At 46.7% G+C, this 22,575-nt stretch overlaps 8 protein-coding genes across 8 annotated transcripts; 4 read left to right on the forward strand and 4 right to left on the reverse strand.

Moving 5' to 3' along the window:
- Positions 1-490: 490 nt before the first annotated feature.
- Positions 491-1,669, forward strand: K441DRAFT_703601 (uncharacterized protein; the record flags this gene model as incomplete). Its single annotated transcript, XM_067653485.1, has 2 exons — positions 491-966; positions 1,030-1,669. The coding sequence occupies exons 1-2, from the start codon at positions 581-583 to the stop codon at positions 1,667-1,669; spliced, it is 1,026 nt and encodes a 341-aa protein (XP_067507561.1). The 5' UTR covers positions 491-580.
- Positions 1,670-2,460: 791 nt separating this feature from the next.
- K441DRAFT_654987 (uncharacterized protein) lies at positions 2,461-4,719 on the reverse strand. Its single transcript, XM_067647771.1, has 4 exons — positions 4,555-4,719; positions 4,040-4,455; positions 2,931-3,993; positions 2,461-2,879 (listed from the first exon to the last, which is right to left on the reverse strand). Exons 1-4 carry the CDS (start codon positions 4,582-4,584, stop codon positions 2,598-2,600), a joined length of 1,791 nt encoding a protein of 596 aa, XP_067507562.1. The 5' UTR covers positions 4,585-4,719; the 3' UTR covers positions 2,461-2,597.
- Positions 4,720-5,889: 1,170 nt separating this feature from the next.
- Positions 5,890-6,865, reverse strand: K441DRAFT_741001 (uncharacterized protein; the record flags this gene model as incomplete). Its single annotated transcript, XM_067654370.1, has 1 exon — positions 5,890-6,865. A coding segment is annotated over one exon (699 nt), but the record flags the coding sequence as incomplete, so codon positions are not given.
- A 1,005-nt stretch (positions 6,866-7,870) lies between these two features.
- Positions 7,871-9,816, forward strand: K441DRAFT_630004 (peroxisomal matrix protein importer Pex3). The gene is made up of 4 exons (XM_067646254.1): positions 7,871-8,109; positions 8,175-8,557; positions 8,602-8,998; positions 9,055-9,816. The coding sequence occupies exons 1-4, from the start codon at positions 7,952-7,954 to the stop codon at positions 9,692-9,694; spliced, it is 1,578 nt and encodes a 525-aa protein (XP_067507564.1). The 5' UTR covers positions 7,871-7,951; the 3' UTR covers positions 9,695-9,816.
- A 602-nt stretch (positions 9,817-10,418) lies between these two features.
- K441DRAFT_685079 (glycosyltransferase family 8 protein) lies at positions 10,419-11,836 on the forward strand (the record flags this gene model as incomplete). The annotated part of the gene is made up of 3 exons (XM_067651844.1): positions 10,419-10,437; positions 10,554-11,576; positions 11,664-11,836. The coding sequence occupies 3 exons, from the start codon at positions 10,419-10,421 to the stop codon at positions 11,834-11,836; spliced, it is 1,215 nt and encodes a 404-aa protein (XP_067507565.1).
- A 112-nt stretch (positions 11,837-11,948) lies between these two features.
- Positions 11,949-13,405, reverse strand: K441DRAFT_674713 (arginine biosynthesis protein ArgJ; the record flags this gene model as incomplete). Its single annotated transcript, XM_067650782.1, has 2 exons — positions 11,949-12,840; positions 12,921-13,405. The coding sequence occupies 2 exons, from the start codon at positions 13,403-13,405 to the stop codon at positions 11,949-11,951; spliced, it is 1,377 nt and encodes a 458-aa protein (XP_067507566.1).
- Positions 13,406-13,679: 274 nt separating this feature from the next.
- K441DRAFT_654991 (uncharacterized protein) lies at positions 13,680-14,612 on the reverse strand (the record flags this gene model as incomplete). The annotated part of the gene is made up of 2 exons (XM_067647772.1): positions 14,575-14,612; positions 13,680-14,497 (listed from the first exon to the last, which is right to left on the reverse strand). A coding segment is annotated over exon 2 (317 nt), but the record flags the coding sequence as incomplete, so codon positions are not given.
- A 5,368-nt stretch (positions 14,613-19,980) lies between these two features.
- On the forward strand, positions 19,981-22,218 carry K441DRAFT_703605 (acid protease). The gene is made up of 4 exons (XM_067653486.1): positions 19,981-20,293; positions 20,343-20,774; positions 20,829-20,928; positions 20,979-22,218. Exons 1-4 carry the CDS (start codon positions 20,080-20,082, stop codon positions 21,781-21,783), a joined length of 1,551 nt encoding a protein of 516 aa, XP_067507568.1. The 5' UTR covers positions 19,981-20,079; the 3' UTR covers positions 21,784-22,218.
- The last annotated feature ends 357 nt before the right edge of the window (positions 22,219-22,575 follow it).

A 22,575-nucleotide genomic window follows, 5' to 3' on the forward strand; every position in this document is an offset into this window, starting at 1 on the left:
GTCAGAGTATCTTGGCCCGTCAATTCGCGTCTAACGAGAAGATGGCCCGTGCTCACCAATCAGAGGGGCGGCTCATTAAAAGTGCCAAGGAAAGCTTGGAGACCCTGAATCTACAGCAACCACCAATTTCCCTTCCCGGCTTTAAATTTTTGTTCCTTTTTTCGAAGTTGCGTATTAAAATATTTTCTGCTATTTGATAACTTGAATTTCTCACTGTCCTGTGATTTAGAGATCAGATAAATTAGACTTAGAAACAGAGTTAAAAAATAAAGTTGAATCTAGAGGTGGCTCAGCCGAATCCTTCGTCTTTATATTATTAGACTGGCTCGCGTTACATTCAAAGAAAGGCTGCAGGTAAAGCTCATTGGCAGCCCTCCCGAGTTTCACTGCCTCCTTTGCGGACTAAATGCTTCGGTGATTACGATCCATGCTTGAATCCTTCGAAAATCTTAGGACCCTTAACAACGTCGTCTCCTTAAAACAATCGAGAAAAAGACTCCCCGCATCGCGCTCACTAATTATCAGGTACTTGCCACTTCCTTATTCGCGCAACGATCAACTCATCATATCGCGTACCATTATGTCGCGTGCCATTATGTCGCGTACCATTATCGGCCCGTTAAAGTCAACCTTCACCCCTCCACCCGCATGCTCTATCCTGGTGGCCCAATGCGCGACCTGTACCGTTGCCTGGCAAGGACAATCATGTTATAGCGTCGATAGCAGCGATGAAGGCGCTGAGGACCAGGCGTCGTGTTGGCCTCCGGCAACTGCCACCACTCCGCCGGCACCGCTGGCAGGATGGGGCTTCTACTCTCCTGGTTTGAACTGTCCAGTTGGCTATACTAGCGCCTGTACAGCTATATCGCAAGCACAAGGATCATCATCATCAGTATCACTGATAACCCCATTTGTGTTCCAATATTCCCTCAATGCTGGCGAGACTGCCGTTGGCTGTTGTCCTACGTGTGTTGCCCGATTCTCCAATGCACTCCCCCTATAAGTTACATCTACTAATAATTAGAAAAGTGGCTATTCCTGCTCAAACAACCCACAATACAGCTGGCAGACATGCGTATCAATCGCTACGTCTGCCACATACTCAGCTGTCACGTGTGAGTCTGGAACGAGCGGCGGCTTCGCATTCTGGACCATCCCTTTCACGACCGTCTCCGCCGTAACCATCTCCGAAGTCTCACTCTACGCGCCCATGATCCAAATCAACTGGAAGGCCTCCGACCGGCCCGTGAAAACTGTAACCGTAGGATCAACCTCAGCCTCAACCTCCGCCACCTCCGCCGCCGCCTCGACCAGCGCGGCGGCGACGGCAGGCGGTTCCTCTAGCGGCCTAACGACGGGCGCCAAAATCGCCATCGGCGTCGTCGTCCCGCTCGTCTTCCTCATCGGCCTCGGGCTAGCCCTGCTCATGCTGCGGAAAATGCGCCGCAACAGGACGGTTTCCGGTTCCGGCGGCGTCCACTACAGCGGGGTCCCCGCCGAGCAGGCCCACGAACTGCAGGGCTCGCATTCCGGCGGCATGGCTACGGGCGTGAAGCTGAACCCGGGCCCGCCGCAGGAGCTGTTTCAGCATCATGGGCCTGTATACGAGCTTGGCTCGCCGGTGCGTCCTGATAGTCCTAATAAACCGGCTGCGACGACGTATCAGTAGGATGTCTGATCGCCGTTAAGGTTGTATTTTCTGGAAATCTGGACTCCGTGGCGCTGTAGGGGAGTCTTCGCTGTGTATACTTAATAGTGCCAGCTTGAATTCTCCTAAGCGGGGGGAAAGGAATCCCCCAATCGTGGAAAATGGCCTGGCACGGAATGGAGTTGCTCGAGATCAGGAGGACAGATTCGACTGGCCCGGCCCTTCCGCCTTATATGAATAGCGCATTCCTAATTTGCTGAGCGAATTGGAGAATCACCATTTATTAGCTTCGCGAGATTGACTACGGCAAAACTTGTCGAGAAAACTGATGGGCGTGCTGGGAAGGCTTCTAATGGAATTGCGGTCGAGGATGAAGAAGAGTTAGCAAAAGCCAAACGGATGACGTGTTAGGCGTGAGATCTGCTTCAGCTCGCATTCCGTAGTGCGAAAGGGTCAGGAAGAAATGTCGGCAATTTGATGGTTAGGCAGGTGTGGTTTGGAGGACCGTAAATCGAAGGTGTAAAATCGTCTATCGCACCACCCCGCATTAGCATTCTGTGTTGCGCTAGCCATCGAGAGATGAAAATAGGGTTTCCCGTGTGTCGCTGGAGTGTAATTTCGTCTCCCAACTACGCCTTCATGGATGCCTTCAGACACCGAGGAAATCTTAACAAGGTCCTCTGCAGGATTAGTTCCGAGGTCCTCGAAAACCCGCATGGTGTCGCAAGGAATAGTGGAGAGGCTTTGATCGGTTGTGCGTAAGCGTTATCAGCGGTGTATGGAATAGTGCATATTCCTTATTGCTGAAGTGGGATAAATATAAGGATCGTCAAGATCCAATGTTAACATATTCAATTAACTGCTTGAATCATATACTAGGACGGCTATGTGCATACGTCCCTAACTAAATAAATATCATAGAATGCTGAAAACCCTCCAAGCCACGCCGCTACGAACTAATCTCATCCACAACCTTAACGAAGCCCGACCAAAAGCTACGCCCCCAACCTAGCCTCCGTGGCTCTGTAACCAGCGTCGGCTCATCGATATCTGATAGCCTCTCCGGTCTTTGTTGCTGCGTGAAAACCTTCAGATCCGGCGTTTGGAAGGGCGAGCTCGACTCAGGTGAGATGCGAGCGAAGTGCTTCTCCCAAACCCATCCCTGCTTGCGATCGTCGTCTTGACTTATCGCGAGCCAGATCTCATCGTGTACGCTAACGATGTCAAAGATCTAATGCATAGTTAGCGAATTTGTTAGGGACGAAGGAGAGTTTCTGCTCACCTCGCCAGGGCTGTAGGATAGAAATGGAATTCCGCCTTTGCCTACTCCTTGTCCAACTTCTTGCGCGCTTAACGCGTTAAACTCGAATAGGCTGGCGGCTAGGAATTGAACCCCCATGTCAGAAGGGGGTCCTTCGTCTGCATTAACCTTTTCTGGACTGAGAGCCGGGGTAGAATGGCTCGATATTGAGGTGGCAAGGGTGGAAATTGAGGTGTGGGGAGTTCTTCGAGGAGAAGAGGGTAATATTGTTGCACTGGATGGTAATGCTAGAGCTGAAGATGGTGATATAAGAGTATCGGATGCTGAGGTTGAGGTAGGTGAGGTTTGTGCAAGGGTGATAGAAGAAGCTAGTGGGCTCGTATGGGATGCAACTGAATTGTTGGAGGATGATATTCGGTTTTTAGAAGGTGAGGCGGGTGCGTCAGAGGATGATAAAGTGTTGGAGGAGACTGACATCGGGATTAAAGTAGCTGACAAGCGAGAGATGTTTTCATGTGACATCCGCATTGTTCTCGCAGCACTTTCATGATTTTCCTCGCTTTCTTCTAGAACGAGCCCCATACTCTTGAAGCTTCTGTAGAAGGAGCCACGATCAGAACTAGCATCATCGTCGTCTTCAACCATCTGGTCGACTGCATTTGGAAGAGTGGCAATATCAAACTGCTCATCTACCATTGATAATCGTAGAGATCGCAGGTCATCGAAGATCTCGCGAGGGACCTGGACAGTCGGTATGGAAGCACCAGGTTCAGATAAGTCGATGAGATCTCCTTCCGGAGTGTTAACTTTGCGTTTCCCCTTGGATACCTGTCTACGGGCCGCAGCTAAGGCTCTTCGATATGCTCCTGAAGTGACTATCAACTCATCAAAATCAAATTCAGCCATACTACTCCTTGATGCGGCTTCTCCAGTCATGCTTTCCCTAGTGGTATCAGTGCCTAGGATTGATCCTGGAATCGGAACATGCCGATTTGACTGTCGGAGAGATTGCGTTCGATGAGCTACCTTCTCTAGCACAGCGCTGTTTTCTTGTATGATTTGTTTCATCTCGGATATCGATTCCCTGTCGTTGTGAGCATAAGTAAAGTTAAGAGTAAGGTTTCGCGAACATTTGCATGACCTGAATTAGCACGCTTACAGCGGACTGCTGCCCTCGGAGTTGCACCAGTAAATCATTCATCCTCTCTCCATTCCAAACTGCGCGAAGTCTCGTTTTCCACCGAAGGTTTCTTGGGTCCGTCGGCCTCGCAGTGAGCTTGCGCACCTCATCGTCAAGGCATGAGAAAACGACCATGCATCCCGTCAATGCTGTATCAAAGGTGGCCAGGAGCTCTGGTCTGGAGCGGAACTGGTTACTCGAAGCTTGTGGATCCTGGATAAGCAGTGACTGGATTTGCACCAACGATGCGCTTATAATAGTTGTCTCGTTGCATATTGATGCTATGGTAATTCCGGCGTCTTTGAACTTGGTGCACAAATCCCGAAGCGTCGTTGCAGAAGTAAGGCCGACGGCGGTGATCTTGGCCTGTGCAAGTCAGATGTAATTCAAACAAACCGCACCGCTAAAACCAGCCTCCGGGGGTTACTGTAGAAGATGACCGTGCTCTGTGTATTTGCTACTCACCACACTAGCCGTAATTGTTAAAGGATCCATTTACGATACGAATTTCTCACGGACAGCAATTATGTACGAGTCAAATTATGAATAAACGAAAATGTGGAATCTGGGAATGTGCGGATTTTTGTGCGGACTTATACTCAGCCACCCCATCTGCATCCTTCAGGCGGGAGAATACTGCAACCTCCCAGCCTTGCATCGCTCACTTGCTTGCCGTGTGACCCCGCTGGCATTAGACACGGGAATCCCTGCTAAAACTGGTACGATTGTCCCATGGCACACGTTCAATGGTAAGCGAGCCAATAAGAGGTTCTACATTAACGTCCTCATCGTGCCTTGAGGTCATGCAACTCGTGATAACAAGGCCTTATATAGTCTAAAATATATGTGCGGGTAGCCTCTCTTGCCCTCAGGGGCTCAACAAAGTCTATATCATTGGAAGCATGTTTGCTACCTATATTGGCGGTAGACTTATTAAATAAAGCTATGTAGAGCTGCTTGGTCTTCGCGCACGGACCATCAACTCGTTGGACGCCACCAGCGCATGGAATACGATGCATTGCGCCGACATACTGCATAATGACAAAACCGGTGCTAAAGGTATCGGGAAAAAAGCTGCTCAAAGCTTTCCGATATTAACGGCCTGTAAGTTCGATACAACCCGCTAGTCCTATTTGAAGCCCATTTATGAATCCCGTGTACGAAGGAGCTTGAAGGTAAGCACGCGAGATTTAAGGGCACCCCAACCGCCAGGCTCAACCGGATCTCCTGGCAATCCTTGAGTACGAACAACTATGGCCTTGGGCAAACTCTGCTTGTATAGATAGTCTAGCAGATATGGCACTTGCTTATCTAACGCGCTTCACTCAGTCGAGAATAATATGCCTCAAGACCTCATGAGCCCCTGGCCAGGCCAAGACTTCAAAAACACTCACACCGAATCGCACCGCAAAATCGCCTTTCCAAAGGACTAGTATGACATTATAGACATCATGCGTCTGTGACAAAATGACTAGATCGTATAGTGATGGGTTCCATTCTTTAGTGTGTATAGTCTCATTCATCAGAATGTGTCAGTAGCGATTTCCGTCATTTGGTGTAGGTATGCTCCAATCGTTATTTCCTAAATATCCAGGAGCAACAGCACTAGCATTGATGGCACGGGCGACGAAATGAAGCATACCCTGGACGGCGCTCCAATCAGTATTAATATACGACACATATACCCTTTGCCAGCTGAGACTATTGCGGAATGTCGCGCCAGTCCTTTGCGCTTGTGCGATTTCTGACTTGATATGTTCTATAGCTTCTTCGGTCAGGATATAGCCGAATTTATGGCACAGGATCTTTCCCTCTAAGTTCTCAATGTTCAGAAAGGCAACGCCGCCAACCCATCCAGCCCAAGTCCAACTTGGGAAGCATGGGGGAGAGCGTCTGGTTATCTCGCCTCGGGAGAACCAGAGTAAGTAGTTTTCGATCTTGTGCTCTGGTATTCTATGGAGTAGTACTCCACTGTGTCCCTTTCTCACGAGCTCGCTTCGCAGCACTGCTGTGAGGCCCGCAAAGGCGTCCAGAATGTCTCCGGGATACGATAAGTTACTTGCTGTGTATTCCTCTACTAACCTGCAATACGCAATGGCGTGAAGTCTTTATCCGATCCTCCCGCATGATACCTTTCTTCCGTTCGACGTAAGCAGTGCAACGGGTTGGCTTCGTGCACACGATATCCCTTGTGGCCAAAGTCAACCTCAGGTGCGCCGAAGGCCTCCGCCTCGAAGGCGGAGTTGCAGTAGAAAGACTTGCTCAGTAAAGAAGTAGAGGCATCGTCTCGAGAGCAGTCGCTCCTGAAAGGTCCACGCTCGCGTTCGAATATGTGAGCTTGAAAGTGCGCTCTGGAATGTTGGTCGGGAGCGTAAGAAGCCGAATGGAACGCTGCCCAGAGCAATGGCCGGATACACTGGTACGCCACGGGAACCTGGACGGACGCCAGGCCTGCATTGGCACTAACGCCGGAAGCTGCTACAATAGTCATATGTGCATGACTATAAACAATATCCATTCTTTCAATTTGTCGATGTTTATAGTCTGCATCGTCTTGGACTATGGACAAACGATCAACCCAGAGATAACGTATATCCAGATTGAGGGTGAATCTAATGGCATCTTGAACAGTTAGAGGAAGGTCAACACGATTAGATGAAATGGCGCCTGGCTGCTGCAAAGCCTGGAAATTGCTTCTTGTGATCTGGAGTCCCTGAACATTACCCCACGAGTAAGATAACGTTAAGTATCTCCTTTGAGATTGGATTTGAACTAGTCGTCCTTAGATCACGTCTATAAGGAGGTCGATAGGCTCGTTGTATCTATCGTCGACCAACCTTGAGTTACAGCGTTCACCGTCCGTATTTGTGTATTTCCAGAGCCATTTACGAACTAGACCTGTTGAGAGCTGCGACCCTTCGATGATGCCTTCGGATTCATCAGGGATATCTCTAGGACTAGACATCCATGAGCTATTGCTATTGAAAGACAAACGCTTCTCGGCCAGGTTCTCTTCGATCAGCTTGAGCGGTCGTAACCATACTTCTGTTCGCTTTGCACCGTGCCATTTGATTGCAAAGTATGGACCCAAGTAATCTCGTGCTGGGCTAATGGTTACACCATTCTTCCAGCTTTTACTCTTGGCGATAGCATCCAATTCGGCATCGCATTTAGCCAAGTGCTCCACCATCTCCGAGTCAAAAAACCGACGGTCAGGATCCTTCGAGCACGCGCCGTTGAAAATCTGGTTATACGCATCTTGAGAGATTTGGCACAATTGGCATCGCGGCTCTGGAGTACGCGGCTGGAGAGCCTTGGATTGTTGAAATTCTCCTTCGTTGTAGAGGAACTTCTCGATATCTACTGTCGACAATCCTTACAAAGATTCCGGTCGCGTTTTGTATCTGAAGAATGAGAGCCTGAAAAGAAATTTCGGCGAAATGAATATAACTGATTCATGGTGCTAGAGATCGGACGATAGACAGCAGAACGCAGGCACATGGTGGACTAAATGAGGGTATAGAATACCGTGACATGTCAATCTGAATGTATTGCACTTTATCTATGGCTTGCAATTGACCTGAGGAGTTAGTCTTCAGAGGTAATCAGTCTCCATCGTGCTGCTGCTACTTGGAGCTGAAAGACACAAGGCTGGGTCGCGATCTCGTGTAGGTTTTCCTGTTCCAGCAAGCAGATCAGAAGCGGCCAAATTCATGTTAGTGTAATCATGGGTCTTGACGTGGGCAACAGCCTCGGCCTAGAGTTGGGCAGGCAAGCTTGCCAACCCTGAAAACGAAGCCAAACCCTACCCGATCTTTCCTCATGACTTGAAACGAATATCTATATTACCCTTTCTTCCACCATGATAGCTTCCACGCGCAGGTGGCTCCGGCGCAATCGGACCAATTTCGCTATCGGAGCTGGCGTGCTGGGGGCTGGATATCTTGCAGGTCAATATATCCTGGGCAAGGTCTCAGAAGCGCGGCAGCGCATGAGTGACGACCGCATTGCGAAGGAGAAGTATGCTCTTTGAATCCTTATGCCTACGCACGCGTCGAGATCGATGCTAACTGGACCCCCGCCAGCCTCCGCCGACGATTCGAGCAGAATCAGGAAGATTGTACCTTTACGATCCTTGCTATCCTTCCTACCGCGACAGAAAATATACTTGAGGCGCTGCCTGTCGAACAAACATTGAGCGAGCTTCAGAAGCAAAAGGCAGAGAGATTGTCAAGGATTGTGGGCCCCTCCGAGATTGCCACCTCGGATGTGCAATCGGCACCACCGAGTGTGACGGATGATGATGGAAAGAGCCTGACTAGCTTTCAGAGCGAGAGTTATGTTCACGCCAGCCAGATTGGCGACAGCAGCAGCGGAAATGGAGAGGGTGGTGGTGATGGTGTGCCTCAGGCTTCCTCACGGCAGAAGAAGACTAAACTTCAATTATGGAATGAGATGAAGATAAGCTGTGAGTGTTCTAAAATCTCTTTCTACTAAAACTGATTTGGGCAGCAATTGCGAGGGCCTTTACCTTGATTTACACTCTATCCCTACTCACACTCCTCACTCGAATACAACTTAACCTTCTCGGCCGTCGCAATTACCTCGCAAGCGTTGTCTCACTAGCTTCACCACCTACACATGAGTCCCGTATAAATTTGGAGAATAATGATGATGATAACTTCGAGCATGCTTATGGCAATGATTTTGAGACAAACCGGCGATACCTGTCTTTCAGTTGGTGGCTACTACACCGAGGATGTTTGGACATAATGGACAAAGTCACCACTGCCGTGAAAGAAGTTTTCGGCAGAATAGACCCACGTGAAGAAATTACCCTGGAGAAGCTCTCTGAGCTCACACTAGAAGTACGAAAGAAAGTCGAGGGTGGTACAGATGAGCAGAGAAGGTATGCAATCCTGTTTCAAGCTCATTCGCCCATCAGGCCAAACTAATCCTTTAAAGAACCTGTAAATGGCTCCCCTACCTATTGCCGGGTCCGGACCAAGAAGACTACGTCCTTCAAGAATCAGGGATGGCCACCGCGTCGACGACTACCCCAGCATCACCTTCCCTCCGCCGTCTCCTAGATGAAACATCTGACCTTATCGACTCTCCAGCCTTCACCCACGTTTTAACCCTCCTTCTCGACTCGGCATTCTCTCTTTTAATTGATAATAAAATAGCCGCCCTATCCTACAAAATACCACCAACCTCTGCGTCTACCGCACGGGTGCAAGAGATTGTCGGCGCCGACGCAAAAGCTAAAGTGGCGAATAGTCTTGCGGTCTTCTGCAGACAGGCACACAGCATTGGTAGCGGCATGAGCAACGAGTATCTAGCAGCTATGGAGAATGTCAGAGACCTTGAAGCTTTCGCTGCGGTGGTGTATAGTAGTAACTTCGAGTTTGAGACACCAGAAGCCAGTGCCGGAGATTTGGGTGTTGACCGGAGTAAATTCAGCCGGCCGAGTACGGCTGGCGCTGCCGATAAGAGTTCGGATAGCGAAGGAGCAGATGGTGAAACGACCTTCGTGAACGCAGAAAGCGGTTTCGAGTCGGCATGGGGAAAAGCATTAGCGAAGGAGGATGGGAAAAAGAACTAAATCTTAGTACAGGAGGAGAGACAGGACGTTGCTTAGGCTAAGAACTTGTACGATACTATAAACTAGGGTTACGGGTGTGGGGTTGCTAGATACCCTAAACTATCTCTAACACATAATGAATGAACTGTGTTCTTCTTAGGTATTGAGGGTCGTCGTATTTCAGGAGGTCCGAAATTCGGCATATGCATTAGAGAAATTTCATTGACCAGCTACTAACCTTTTCTTTATTGCCTTAAACCCGCATAGTTCATACTAAATCGACCGAGTCGATTTGTATAGCAAGGTATTTCGATTTAGAATAATATAAGCTTGAGTGAAAACTAACTCAGACCTAACGAAGGATGAAGTAGTCCTCGAGGCCATGAAAATCACTAATAGTTATGATAGTCCTAAAACTGGATACAAAAGCTGAGACTATAGTTACCCTACCTTGCCTACAGCTCTATGGCCATATTGATAGATGCAGACCACCAGAATGCCTTCAGGAACTTAGGGAAGGGGGCCAGCCGACACTTAATGTGACGTTTCCTAATTTGGCAATGCGTTTCCATTAAGTCTAGAGCAAAGAATCGTATGGCAGACTTCATAGGCAAGGGTTTACTTACAATATTGTATAGCCATCTTAAAGAACTCATGATGCTCTACTATTATAACCACCCTTAACCTGAAATTTAGTATGTGAGTGAAGACAAGCCTTTCCACAAACTTCTGACATGGCGTCCTGATGACGTCACGCCGCACAGGTGAACGTGCAACAACGCCGCCACCTATCACTGCCACCTTTAATCGAAACTTTTCTACCATGTCGAGTTTTCCCTCAAACATCATATTATATCTCCCACAAATATGGCACCTAAAGCTCCAAAATATGCCTATGCAACCCTAATAACTTGCCCCTCCTATCTCGCCGGCGTTATTCTTCTTGCCTACACACTGCGAAAGCACTCACCTTCGTACCCCCTCATCATCCTCTACACGCCGTCTAGTCTTCCCACTTCCTGCATCGCCGCTCTAGAATCTGAATCCCGCCACTCAAACCTAACCCTCTATCCCGTCGAGCCACTCCTCCCACCAAACTCTGACCCCAAGCACCTCATCGCCGAGCGCTTCGCCGACACATGGACGAAACTCCGCGTCTTCGAGCTGCCCTCCCTCCCCCACACGAAAATATGCTTCCTCGACGCCGACATGCTCGTGCTGCGCGACCCATCCGCAGTCTTCGATAGCGAGCCGCTGCCCGACGACGGCATCCTGGCCACGCACGTCTGCGTCTGCAACCTCGACCACGACCGCGACCCGTGGGCGCCGGCGTCCTGGACACCGCCGAACTGCGCCTACGCCGGCCTGACGCACCCGTCCGCGCTCTCGCACCCGCGACCCGTGACGCCGGACGCGCCGCTAGAGCACCGGCTGCTGGATTCGGGCATGTTTGTGTTTGCGCCCGGCCAGCGGCTTGGTGAGAGCTTGATGCGGGCGTTTGAGAGCGCCGAGCCGGGATCGCTGGCTGCGTATACGTTTCCGGGTCAGGATTTCATGACGGCGTTTTTCGAGGGGAGGTGGCGGAGCGTTGGGTATCAGTTCAATGCGCTGAAAACGATGCGGTATTGGCACCCGGATATGTGGGATGATGGCTCGGTGTGCTGTCTACACTACATCGCTGACAAGCCATGGGCTGCGAGGGTCGGAGAGGATGGGGTGGCGGGCTATAAGGGGAATGATGGAGTCACACACAGGTGGTGGTGGGAAGAGTTTGGGAAATGGGAGAAGGATAGAGAGGGTGAGGAGGAGCTCGTCGGGGTAGTAAGGCAGTATGTCGCTGGCGAGAACGGAGAGGAGAGGGAAGATCTGAGGGCTATAGGGAGCCAGACACAGCCATTTGCGAGTAAGGCTGCTGAAGAAGCAGAGAAAAGATCTTTTGGGCCGGTTCTGCGCAAAAAGATGCTAGGAGAAAGAGGCCATGGTCCGGTAGTACATCCTCAAAGGCACCAAGAGCAGACTAATTCTGAAGGTAACGCCAACGATCAAGTGGACGAAGAACCCCAGCAAGCCCCTTACAGACCGGTTCTCCGTAAGAAAATGCTTGGGGAGAAGGGACATGGTCCTGTAGTTCGTATGCATGGGCGGTCAATGGTGGACCCATAACTCTGACATATTGATACCATTCCTGCTACCTCTACATCATCGGCCATTTTTAAAAACTTAACCATCTCAAACAAATGAACTTTATTTTAGCCAGGTATCTCCAAGTTCTTCTTTACGTCCGATAATCCCCGTTAATGGTAACATACTCATGACTGAAATCGCAAGTCCAATACACCGCCTCCTCGCCCTCCCGCTCACTCAGCCTCACCAAGATCTCTAGGTCTTCAGCCTCCAGTATCTGCGCCGCCCGCGCTTCATCCACCGCCTCCGGCTCTCCCCGCACCAACAGCTTCAGCTCCGGGCTGCCATCCGTCGGCACGAAGCTCACGCTTGTCTGCTCCGGCACCACGGACTCAACACCCTCAGCATAGCCTGTCGCGCAGAGAACCCGGCCCCAGTTAGCATCCTTGCCGTACAGCGCCGTTTTCACAAGCGGCGAGCGTGCGATGGTGGACGCGACGCGCTTGGCGTCGGTGTAAGAGGCCGCGTTGGTCACGCGGATGGTGACGAATTTGGTCGCACCCTCGCCGTCGCGGACGACTAGTTTGGCCAGGTCGGCCGCGAAGGTCGTCAGTGTTTCTTGCATCGTTGCGTAGTCTGGGCTTGCAGAGTCGGCGATCGGGGTGCCGCCTGCGGCGCCGTTGGCTAGGAGGGCGACGGTGTCGTTGGTTGAGGTGTCGCCGTCTATTGAGATGCTGTTAAAAGACTTGTCAATTGCGGCTGTTAGGAGATATTGCAGAGGTGCGGGTGCGATGGGTGCGTCGGTGCAGATGATACCGAGGAGGGTGGCCATGTTCGGGTGGATCATGCCGGCGCCTTTGGTCATGCCGGCTAGGTGGTATGTTGTGTTAGGAGAGGAAGGGAGCGTGAAGGAGCGGGACAGTAATTTAGGAAATGTGTCGGTGGTGCAGATAGCGCGAGCTGTGGCTAGCCAGTGGTCGTGGGTTGAGCCTAGGGATGCGTATGCAGAGGGGATTTTGGAGGTGATTTTTTGGATGGGTAATCTACTGAGCCATCAGCACTCAAATGCACCCACACACTCCTTAAATACATCTCCTCCATAGCTCAGAAATAGAGTGCTTACCGCTGTCCTATAACCCCCGTGCTCATCACAATCGTACTCGACCCCAACCCATCTCCCTCCCCGCTAAAACACCTATCCGTCTCCTCCCCCATCTTAACTGCATCCTCTATCCCCCCTCTCCCCGTTACAGCATTCGCACACCCTGAGTTCACCACCACAGCCCTGATCCCGCTGCCGCCCCGCCGCGCCAGCATGTCCCGCGTCACCGTCACCGGCGCCGCCTGAAACTTGTTCTTGGTGAACACCGCCGCGCCCGCGCATGGCGTCTCAGAGGCCACCAGTGCCAGGTCGTCGAACCGCGTGTTAGACGCCTTGACGCCGACGTGTGCGCTCGCGGCGAGGAAGCCTAGGGGGTAGCTCCCAGAGGTCGGGACGTATTTTTTCTTGGAGGGGGGAATTCTGCCTTCACCGGGCGCAGCGTAGCGTCGGATTTGGGTTGAGAGATGAGATATGAGCCGCCTAGCGGCAGAGGTAGGGAGAGCCATGGCTGGACTGGTAAGAGGCATTAGCTTAAGTGGTGCTGGAATGGTTGGGAGAGCTCTGTGGGAGAACTCTGCGGAGAGCAGGTGGAGCTCGGTGATGTGGGAGCGGTGGAGGGAGATGAGCTCTGATAGAGAGGAAGACGAGGCCAATGGACATGAACATAGATAAACTCACCCAAGAGGCCCAAGTATATGCTCTAGACAAGTCCAACAGAAAGCCAATTGAGGTGGTGGCTACCCCTCAATATATTGGATAGCTCGCGACTCAAAATTTCAGTGGAGCCGTGACCTTATCGGTTTTGCGGTATCGGCCCTGTCGCGCAGCTAAACCGCTCCCGACTAGCACCAAAAATGCCAGCGCCCAAGACTGCTTTAAGAGGTAGCAAAATAGGACAAGACACCATGAGAATGCTACTCAGTTAGGCTTCACGATAGCTGGGCTGGCGACGAAGAAGATCAAGGCTGCGGGTATGCCCAGGTATAGCGATTGAGGCAGTGACTGGGCGAGGTGAAGTAGGTGGAGGCGGCAAAGAACGCGAGGGTTTTTGAAATGCAAATTTAAGATGGAGGTGATGATAGTGAGGGCGAAGATGCTGCTGATCAGGACTACCTCTCCTCCACCAAACCTGTCAGCCGGTGGGATATCCCCGTCAATTGATGCAGATGCGTCCACCACTAGGGCTTTAACAAGCCCAACTGTAGGAAGGAGAGGTGCGGTCTCATCGACGGCTGCCATTGTTCAGTCTCGCACTTCAGTTCAAAGTATCAAAAAATCAGGACACTAGCAAACAGCCTATATCCATCTAATAACCAGAGGCAATGTCAACACCACAAAACCCTCGTTCGTGTCTACATCCAGCGCCAACCCCACCGTTTGTTCTGCCGCCACAGCCTTTGCGTCACGGCGACTGGGATCGGGTGTCCTATTTCGGTGGATTTGCTTTGAAATAGCGTGCGTTTGGAATCTTGGCAGACAGGCGGCTGAGGGCGATTAGCAGTAGGAAGTTTCAAATATTTGCTCTGGATACGTGGCGTCGGGCTGCTTTTCCTTTGACTACTGTTGCGCAAGCCATTCTCTCATAGCCTCGATTCATTCTTAGTGTTCAGATTTTTGTTAGCGGTCTAGACTGATTTGAGTAAGATGCTACGTTAAAGGGGTTAGGTACACTCACAGGGGCCCTTCCCACCCACAAAATATAGGCCTGATACCACAGTATATGTATTGTTCTACGCAGCGCATCTGGCAAGTAAGCTAGACACTCGCTTACTTTTTAGGGTCTAGGTGGCGTAAAGCAGCATTGTACTAACCCTCCTTTAACAGATTTGCCGACGACAACGCAATATGCGACGATACCTATTAGACAAATACTCTTCGTCCAAGGAGAGCGAATATGTAGATTCGAAAACCGATGAAGCTAGTTCTAGCATAGACTTAACTAACGTCGATACTAGTAGTGATGATAACGATAATGATTGGGTATGGCTTGTCACGGAACCCTACCGCAGGGGCCTCTATAGGAGAGCCCCGTGCTCTCGCGTATACCTCGCGTACAGCTTATGTCAGCTACGCGTAGGTATATCACCTCCTTACGCCCTCGACCCTTACGATCGATCGCGCAACGTCTTGTAGACTCCTCGAATACATACGCTCTGTAGCCACTGCCCTCGTTCCGTGACAGTATATCACCTCCTTACGCCCTCGACCCTTACGATCGATCGCGCAACGTCTTGTAGACTCCTCGAATACATACGCTTTGTAGCCACTGCCCCCGTCCCGTGACAGGCTTCTCGCTAACGAAGATCACCCGCCCGAGTACTACCTTAAATAGCTTAATACGTTTGATGACGTAGAATATGCGAAGGAGGATTATAAACCTAGTAGTACCCGTCTGCTTGACCGTATTAAAGAGCAGTAGTACTAGTAAGCAGCCCATCTCTTTCCGTTTCCCTACTATATTATACCACCCTAATGGCGCTAACGTGTGGTATAGGTTCTGGGTGTACTTAGGAAAGGACCCTTAAAAGGCCTATATAACCGTCTCTCTTTATAGTCTCTACGGCTTTTTTAATTGGCTGCTTAATTAACGCCAAGGGAAAGGAGGAAGGAGGCGCCGTGGGACTAAGGTATTAAACTCCCTTAGGATATACTAGAAGGTCTACCGCCTTGTATATAAAAGAGCGACTAGTATAAAGCTTAATAGTTAGTTAAATAGGAATATATATAAGGTGAGCGTATTTTAGCTACTTTAAGATATTATATACCCTAGGCTTCGGACGTAACTAATTTTAGGGGTTAGGTGCTTAGAAAGCTGGCTAAAAAGTATAGCTTAAAGAAGATAGGGCCAGAGAAGCCCTATATATATATAGAGGACCTTATAGAAGTACTACGGACGAACCTAATAATGACTAAAAAGAGGTACTCCCATAAACGCCATAGGATACTACTTTAGCTATATCTATAACTAGGTGGTTTTACTATAAATTAGCCCTAAGCCCTCCTTAATCTCTGCTATCGGCATCTTAGGGTTACACTACTCTAGGACCTAGAGGGTGGGCCCTACTATATTTTACTGGAATTTATATTTAAATTTATAAAGGAGTACCTTAGTATAAAAAATATGTAGGTTCTTAAAGTTCTATCCTTTTCTTTTAGTTGCTACTATTTATAACGTTATAAAATAAGTACTAATGCTTACCTACTAACTAGAAATACCTTCCCTATTCCTAAAATTATCTATAACCTATCCCTTAGCTTTACCCCCTATATCTTCCTTCTTAGTCTCCTTTTTACTAATTAGGCGTTTATAGTATATAACCTTATATCTCCTAAGGAGCTAAGTAAGCTTTATATTAAGCTAGGTTATAATAAGCTACTATTATAGCTAAATTAGAAACTAGACGATATTCCCGTGTTCCGCCAGTTAGTAAGGACTCTAAATAGCTAGACCATTTCTTATAACGAACCTCTTCTATACTTTACCCTTATATCCTAAACTAAAGGGCTTAGGGAGATTACTGGCTTTACTTAGGTCTCTTGCCTATATTCGCTTAGATATAGTGCCGGAAAGGCATTTAATAAGAATAGTAAGCTTTATTACAACTAGCCTTTCTATTAAAAGCACTAAAGAGAAATATAGGTAATATTAGTAAGGCCATATAAAACCTAATAATGCAGTATACCGATATATAAACGTTCTTAAGGCACTACCTATTGTGACGTATTATAGCAGATATATAGGCAATTATCTAAGGCCTTTAGCCCTAAGATGTATTAATGCGGGCCGCTTATACTATAAGCCGTTTAATTAATCCTTAATAACCGCGGCGGCTTATAACAGAATAATCTTTATTAGTTAATAATTATCCTACTATCCGTTCTCTGCTTAAGTAAAGAAAGTAACTTAAATGCCGTTTTAAAGGCAAAGCTATAAAATATCTAAAGTATAAGGCGCTTAATGGCGAAATTAATAGGGAAAGGCAACGCTAGCGGTATGTACTTCTTAAAGATATTAAGGAGACCTAGGAATAGGAGCAACTAGTGCATAATATTAAACTATAGCTTGCCGGCGTTTAAGTTAATATAGAGGCTAGGGTAGTAACGGATCTCTAAGGGCATATTATTAAAATAAAAGAAATTAGTTAATGCGGTTATTAGCCTACTAGGTACCATATTTAAAGAGGAGATTTATTAACGTAATAGGGCTATTTATGCGGTTATGCAATACTATAAGGTTAAGGAAGGTGGAATGTACCTTGCCACTTTTAAACTTTACAAATAATCTAGCGGTTGTGTAATACTAGTTAAGACGATAGATAAGGCTAAGATTAACTCTTGAGTTAAAGCTTTAGAAGCAGCTAAAGTGTTAGTATATAGTAAGAAGAGGCCGAAGATATATTTCCTTTATCTAGGTAATAAAAACCTATTAATTAAATAGCGTATATATTTGTTTTATACCCTAGGTAATTTTAGTAAATACTTTAAGCGGAAGCACCTTGCAAATATTAGGGAAGGGGAAAAGATCCAATATAACCTCTATTAGATTGTTTTGGCGTATAAGATGCACCTATAATAATATACCGACGATATATACGGTACGGTCTTGTAGAGCGCTACAACTATTTAGAACATGGATTTACTCTATAAATGGTATAGTTTTAGTTTTAACACTAAGGATTAATTACAGCAAATAGTCTTAGAAAATTTCTTTTATATTTTATAAGATAGGCTGTTTTATACAAATGCTAAGAAACTTTAATAGATAAAATAGATAAAGATTTTACTAATATCCTACTAATATCCTAAAGAAGATATAGTTAGATAGATAAGGGATAAAGGGTTTTATTAGTGTCTTAGAAGAAGTATAAAGGGAGCTAGTTCTTCTTTAGAGAAAAGCTAGTAATTAGCCTCTATATAAAAGAGGTTAAAAAACCTTTATCCTTTAATACGTAAAGCTCGTTTTACCTTTAACTTAACGTATTAGCTACCTAGTCGAGCCAGCTACCCGGTTAAGCTACCCTAAAACACACTAAAATCTACTAACTTTAACCTTTTATAACTCTACCCCTATTAAAGATATTTAAATAAAATTTTATATAAAGCTGCTTATATATATAAGTATTCTATTTATATATTTAAGCTAATAAATACTTAATAAAAGCCTATATAGACTTAAAAGAGGCCAAATTAGGTAATAAATAGAATTAATAATATAAATAAGCGGCTATATTTAAATTTTTTTTTAAATATCTTTAATAGGGGTGGAGTTATAAAAGGTTAAAGTTGGTAGATTTTGGTATGTTTTAGGGTGGCTTAACTAGATAGCTAGCTCGACTAGGTAGCTAATACATTACCTTTAACTTACCTTCGACTTATATATAATACTGTTAATTAAATAAGTATACGTTCTAGTTAAACTAGCCCCTTATAGCGTATCTAATCTTACCTAGTTACTAATAACTATATATAGTAATTATAGCGAACGGCTATAGCTACACGTAAGGACTATTTTAATAGTTAAATACTTAGAGATCTTTCCTATAATATAGTATATAAGCTATTAAAAGTTTAGTAATATAGAAGATAGATACTCTATTAAGGCCTATTAGCTTTATATAGTAGTATACCTATCTAAAAACTACTTCTATTTTATTTATAATATAATAAATAGATTTTATAAGTATACTACCTCTCTTTACATTAATTATAAAGAAAAATACTTTATTACTAGTAAAGACTATAAGTCTCTTAAAGTAGCTAAAATAGTATATTAATAAGTATAAGCTTAGAAGGTTCTATATAGAAAGGAGAAGAAATCTCTCTAGATTTTAAAATTAGAAGAGAAAACCTCTTTATATAATATAATATACAAAAAAACGAGAAGTATAGTACACCCAACTAAAAATGAGATTTAAATATAAGGTAAAGTATAAATAAGGAGTTCAATTGTTAGAATAATAGGGTATATTATAAGCATAGACAAATCCTTAAAGGGAAAGGAGGTGTCTAGCTGCGAGGTAAGGAAGGGTTTTCCCTAGGCACGTGCAGCGCATATGCCTTAAGGAATCATTCAGGTGTTATAAAGGATTGGACTATTCTTGTTCCTGCTCGTATCTCGCATTAGACTAGTCCAGACCCGAACACGCCCCCGCAAAATCACCAATCGGTTACCGCGTGGCGTAAGGTCGAGGATGAGCGGAGAACACAACGGAGCTTAAGATTATGGTGATCAGTGAAGAAACAGAACATCTCTCCTGTCCTTAAATTTCCCTGGTCTCAATTCTGTACGGACGAGTGGAGTGGTAGTAGACGCTCTCGCTTTGCTCGTTTTAGCTTACCTATTCCGGCGCATGCATTAATGCACTTACCTGCTATGGGTAGAGAATGCCAAGAAACGCCACCAAAGGTTGATAAAATTAGAACGCAAAATGCACTTGTAGAAGTTCATGCTGAGCTTCTTGTGCTGCGGCTGCGTCATTCGGTTCCTGAGTGCAGATCTATTCAATTTAAGCATATTCTAGCGAATGGAAAAAGCCCTCGCTCACCCGATGCATCTCGACCGGGCCTGATCCCTACCCCCCGCAAACCTGCAGGAAGGCAAACTTCGTATTTCCATATTTTTGATGCCCCTGAGGCTGAGGCCTAGAATCTTCCTTTAACGGCATGACCACTTATGAACCACTAGCGCAGATATGCCTGAAACTTTTCCAAAGCCGGAATTTTGGATGTCTTTCCACCACCCGCGAGCCACCTATGGCAAGGACTTCCTAGCCAGAAGCTGCCGACACGGTACAGGGTATGCCGCAGGCGTGCGTTGCAAACGACAAGGCTCACTCTATCGTATTCTCGTGGAGATGTTTGCCTTACGTTAAGGATAACATTTAGTCACAGAGTTGGTTACTCTCTTGGGTATAGAGCCGTTTCATTTTTCATTTATCGATATTCGTTCAATATATGGGATACCTCAGCCTCCGCCATCAAGCCTCTCTTTCGTTGTTGCCTAGAAGACTTTACAGCTATGGCTTTTTGTAACACTGCTGTACCCATAGCCGAATGTGCAGCCTTCCTGGCGTCTTCATGTATAAAAGTGACGCCCTTGGTAGCTGCTTAAGGGCCATCAAACATTGTGTCGCCTTTCGTTTCCTAAAGCTTGGCCCTGAACCTCTCGTTTGTTGCAACGATGATATACGCTCGTTCTCTTGTAGCAGCATCTCTACTTTTATCAGTGTATGCCTCACCCAGTCCCGCCAATATCTATGAACGCGACAATACAGATGGATTTGTCGCCTTTCCAGTTCAAGCCATTGATAGGACATCGCAGCCTTCATTTCGCAGGAGACAAGCTGCATCTCCCTTGACCAATAAATTCACGGGAACTTTTTATCAAATCACTCGTGCGTTTCCCTCTATTAGTTAACATAAGCCGAGTCTAACAACTCTTAGTTAGCATCGGAAGTAATTCTCAGAATGTATCGGTTCAACTTGATACTGGCTCCAGCGAACTTTGGGTCAATCCAGATTGTACTACAGCACCTACCGTTAAACTTCAAAACTTCTGTGAATCCCTGTCGAGATATAACCCTGCCACCTCAACTTCTTCTAATAATCTCGGGGACAATTTCGAGCTTGCGTATGGCAAAGGCGAGGTTGATGGTGTTTATTACACCGACGACATCAAGGTTGGATCTAGCACAATTAAGGGCCAACAATTTGGTGTCGCTTCAGACTCCATCGATCTAGGTACAGGAATATTAGGAGTTGGGCTTCATACGCCTGAATTTAACTACCCTAGTTTTATCGAGAGCCTTGCTGCCCAAGGACAAACCAAGAGCGTGGCCTTCAGTCTTGATCTTCGCTCTGTGGATGAGGATTTTGGTATTCTAGCCTAAACCTCCTATAACATATGCTCCCGTTGTTAATAAGGCTTAGGATCGGTCATTTTTGGAGGCATTGACACCAAGAAATATAAATGCGACTTGGCGAAAAGCTCTATTATTCCTGCCTCCCAAGCTCCGGGTGATTATCCACGGTATAAAACTCGCTCCCCATTCTTTTCAGACCCCTACTAACACTTCAAAGTTATTGGATATACTTGACTGGTATTGGCCAAACCGTTCCCGGGCAATCATCCAAGTCCTATGCACTTCCTAGTGGTAATTCCAAAGGACTCCCGGTTTTCCTTGACAGCGGCGGAACGCTTTCCTCGATCCCAGCCTCATTGTTCACAGCAATCGGCCAAGATTATCCTGGGGCAAGACTCGACTCAACAGGCACGCTATACGACGTGCCCTGCAATGCACCTTCCGGATCCATCGACTTCACTTTCGGCGGCAAGACCATCAGCGTAGCATATAGCGACTTCATCTGGAATACCGACGGCACCTGTTTCCTAGGCATCAAATCCGAGCCGAGTGGCGAGTATGTCCTAGGAGACTCGTTCCTCCGCGCCGCCTACGTGGTCTACGACGTCGACAACCAAAATCTCTGGCTTGACCAAGCCGACGAGTGCGGTTCCAACGTCATTGCGATTGGCAAGGGCCCAGACGCCGTACCTCAGGTCAAAGGTTGTGGGTGCGGCTCTTCGTCCACAAGCTCCTCCGTCTCAAAGAGCGTTTCTACGAGCTCGGAGGGCCCGGCTACCGTCACGAGCACACCCGGGACTACACCCGTGACTACGCCTAGGGTAACACCTACCAATGTTATCCCAAGCGTCCCGTCGGTTCCTGTGGCAACGTTTGGAAATGGTACGGCCACTATGACGCGACCCACTGGAAGCGGATCGTTCACGCCAACTGTGGCGCCCTTCTTAGGCGCAGCCTCTGGGTTCACAGTTAGTGCCATTTCGGTGCTTTCTCCTTTCTTCGCGGCACTCTTCATGTTGTAGACATGTTAGATCGCACGCCTGGGCAAGGCATAATTTTTTATTTGGCTTGCTCCGCTCAATGCGCCAACTCAGGCTTGAGATATTTTTATGTGAAAGGTGTGATGTTAATGTAAGGGAAAACTTTTATACGGAAACTTTTGGGACATCTATACCCACCCGAAAAGATATAAAATGCGAAGATATTGCGAGTGAACACCTAATGTAGTACTAAGCGTCGTTGATTAATTTATCTAAGGGCTTAGTTATTCGTTAAACTTCGTTATGCTAAGAATACACTATACAATTGGAAAATCATATAAGAGGGACTATATCATTCTTTACTAAGCCTGACTTTCTCCTAAAAGCCAGTTGGAGTTAGTAATACTTAGTATAGTATTATAAACTTTCCCTAAATTTCCTCTTTTTGTTTAGCCTATAGTAGCTTATTTAACCCTTAGTAACCTATACTACTTAAATTTAATTGCTCTTTATCATTATCATTTAGTATATATATAACGTAGTTAACGGGGGTTTGACCGCTCCTTAGGTTATAACTGATTAGAGTATAGGAAAAGGAAGATTTCTTATTTGTTATAGTCTTTCCTATTATTTTCTTATTACTAAATAGTTATTAGTAACTTAGTTCTTTACTAAGGAGTTAGAAACCCCTAGAAGTTTATAAACTACTAAAATATAATTACTAGTATTTTTTAAAAAAAATTATATCCGTTATATTATACTGCGTATAATACCATATATACAGCCTTTAGGCTATAGCGCTATAGTCCTATATATATAAATCCCTTAGGGCAG

This window comes from Cenococcum geophilum (genome assembly GCF_001692895.1).
Source record: "Cenococcum geophilum 1.58 unplaced genomic scaffold K441scaffold_8, whole genome shotgun sequence".
Taxonomy (NCBI): Eukaryota; Fungi; Ascomycota; class Dothideomycetes; order Gloniales; family Gloniaceae; genus Cenococcum; species Cenococcum geophilum.

Coding starts and splice junctions, on each gene's coding strand:
- K441DRAFT_630004 (XM_067646254.1), top strand. CDS start 7,952: ATGATAGCTTCCACGCGCAGGTGGCTCCGGCGCAATCGGACCAATTTC. Junction 8,110..8,174: donor GACCGCATTGCGAAGGAGAA/GTATGCTCTTTG, acceptor GACCCCCGCCAG/CCTCCGCCGACGATTCGAGC. Junction 8,558..8,601: donor GAATGAGATGAAGATAAGCT/GTGAGTGTTCTA, acceptor TGATTTGGGCAG/CAATTGCGAGGGCCTTTACC.
- K441DRAFT_654987 (XM_067647771.1), bottom strand. CDS start 4,584: ATGGATCCTTTAACAATTACGGCTAGTGTG. Junction 4,456..4,554: donor TAACAATTACGGCTAGTGTG/GTGAGTAGCAAA, acceptor TGACTTGCACAG/GCCAAGATCACCGCCGTCGG. Junction 2,880..2,930: donor TATCCTACAGCCCTGGCGAG/GTGAGCAGAAAC, acceptor ACTATGCATTAG/ATCTTTGACATCGTTAGCGT.
- K441DRAFT_703605 (XM_067653486.1), top strand. CDS start 20,080: ATGATATACGCTCGTTCTCTTGTAGCAGCATCTCTACTTTTATCAGTG. Junction 20,775..20,828: donor CTCTGTGGATGAGGATTTTG/GTATTCTAGCCT, acceptor AATAAGGCTTAG/GATCGGTCATTTTTGGAGGC. Junction 20,929..20,978: donor GCTCCGGGTGATTATCCACG/GTATAAAACTCG, acceptor AACACTTCAAAG/TTATTGGATATACTTGACTG.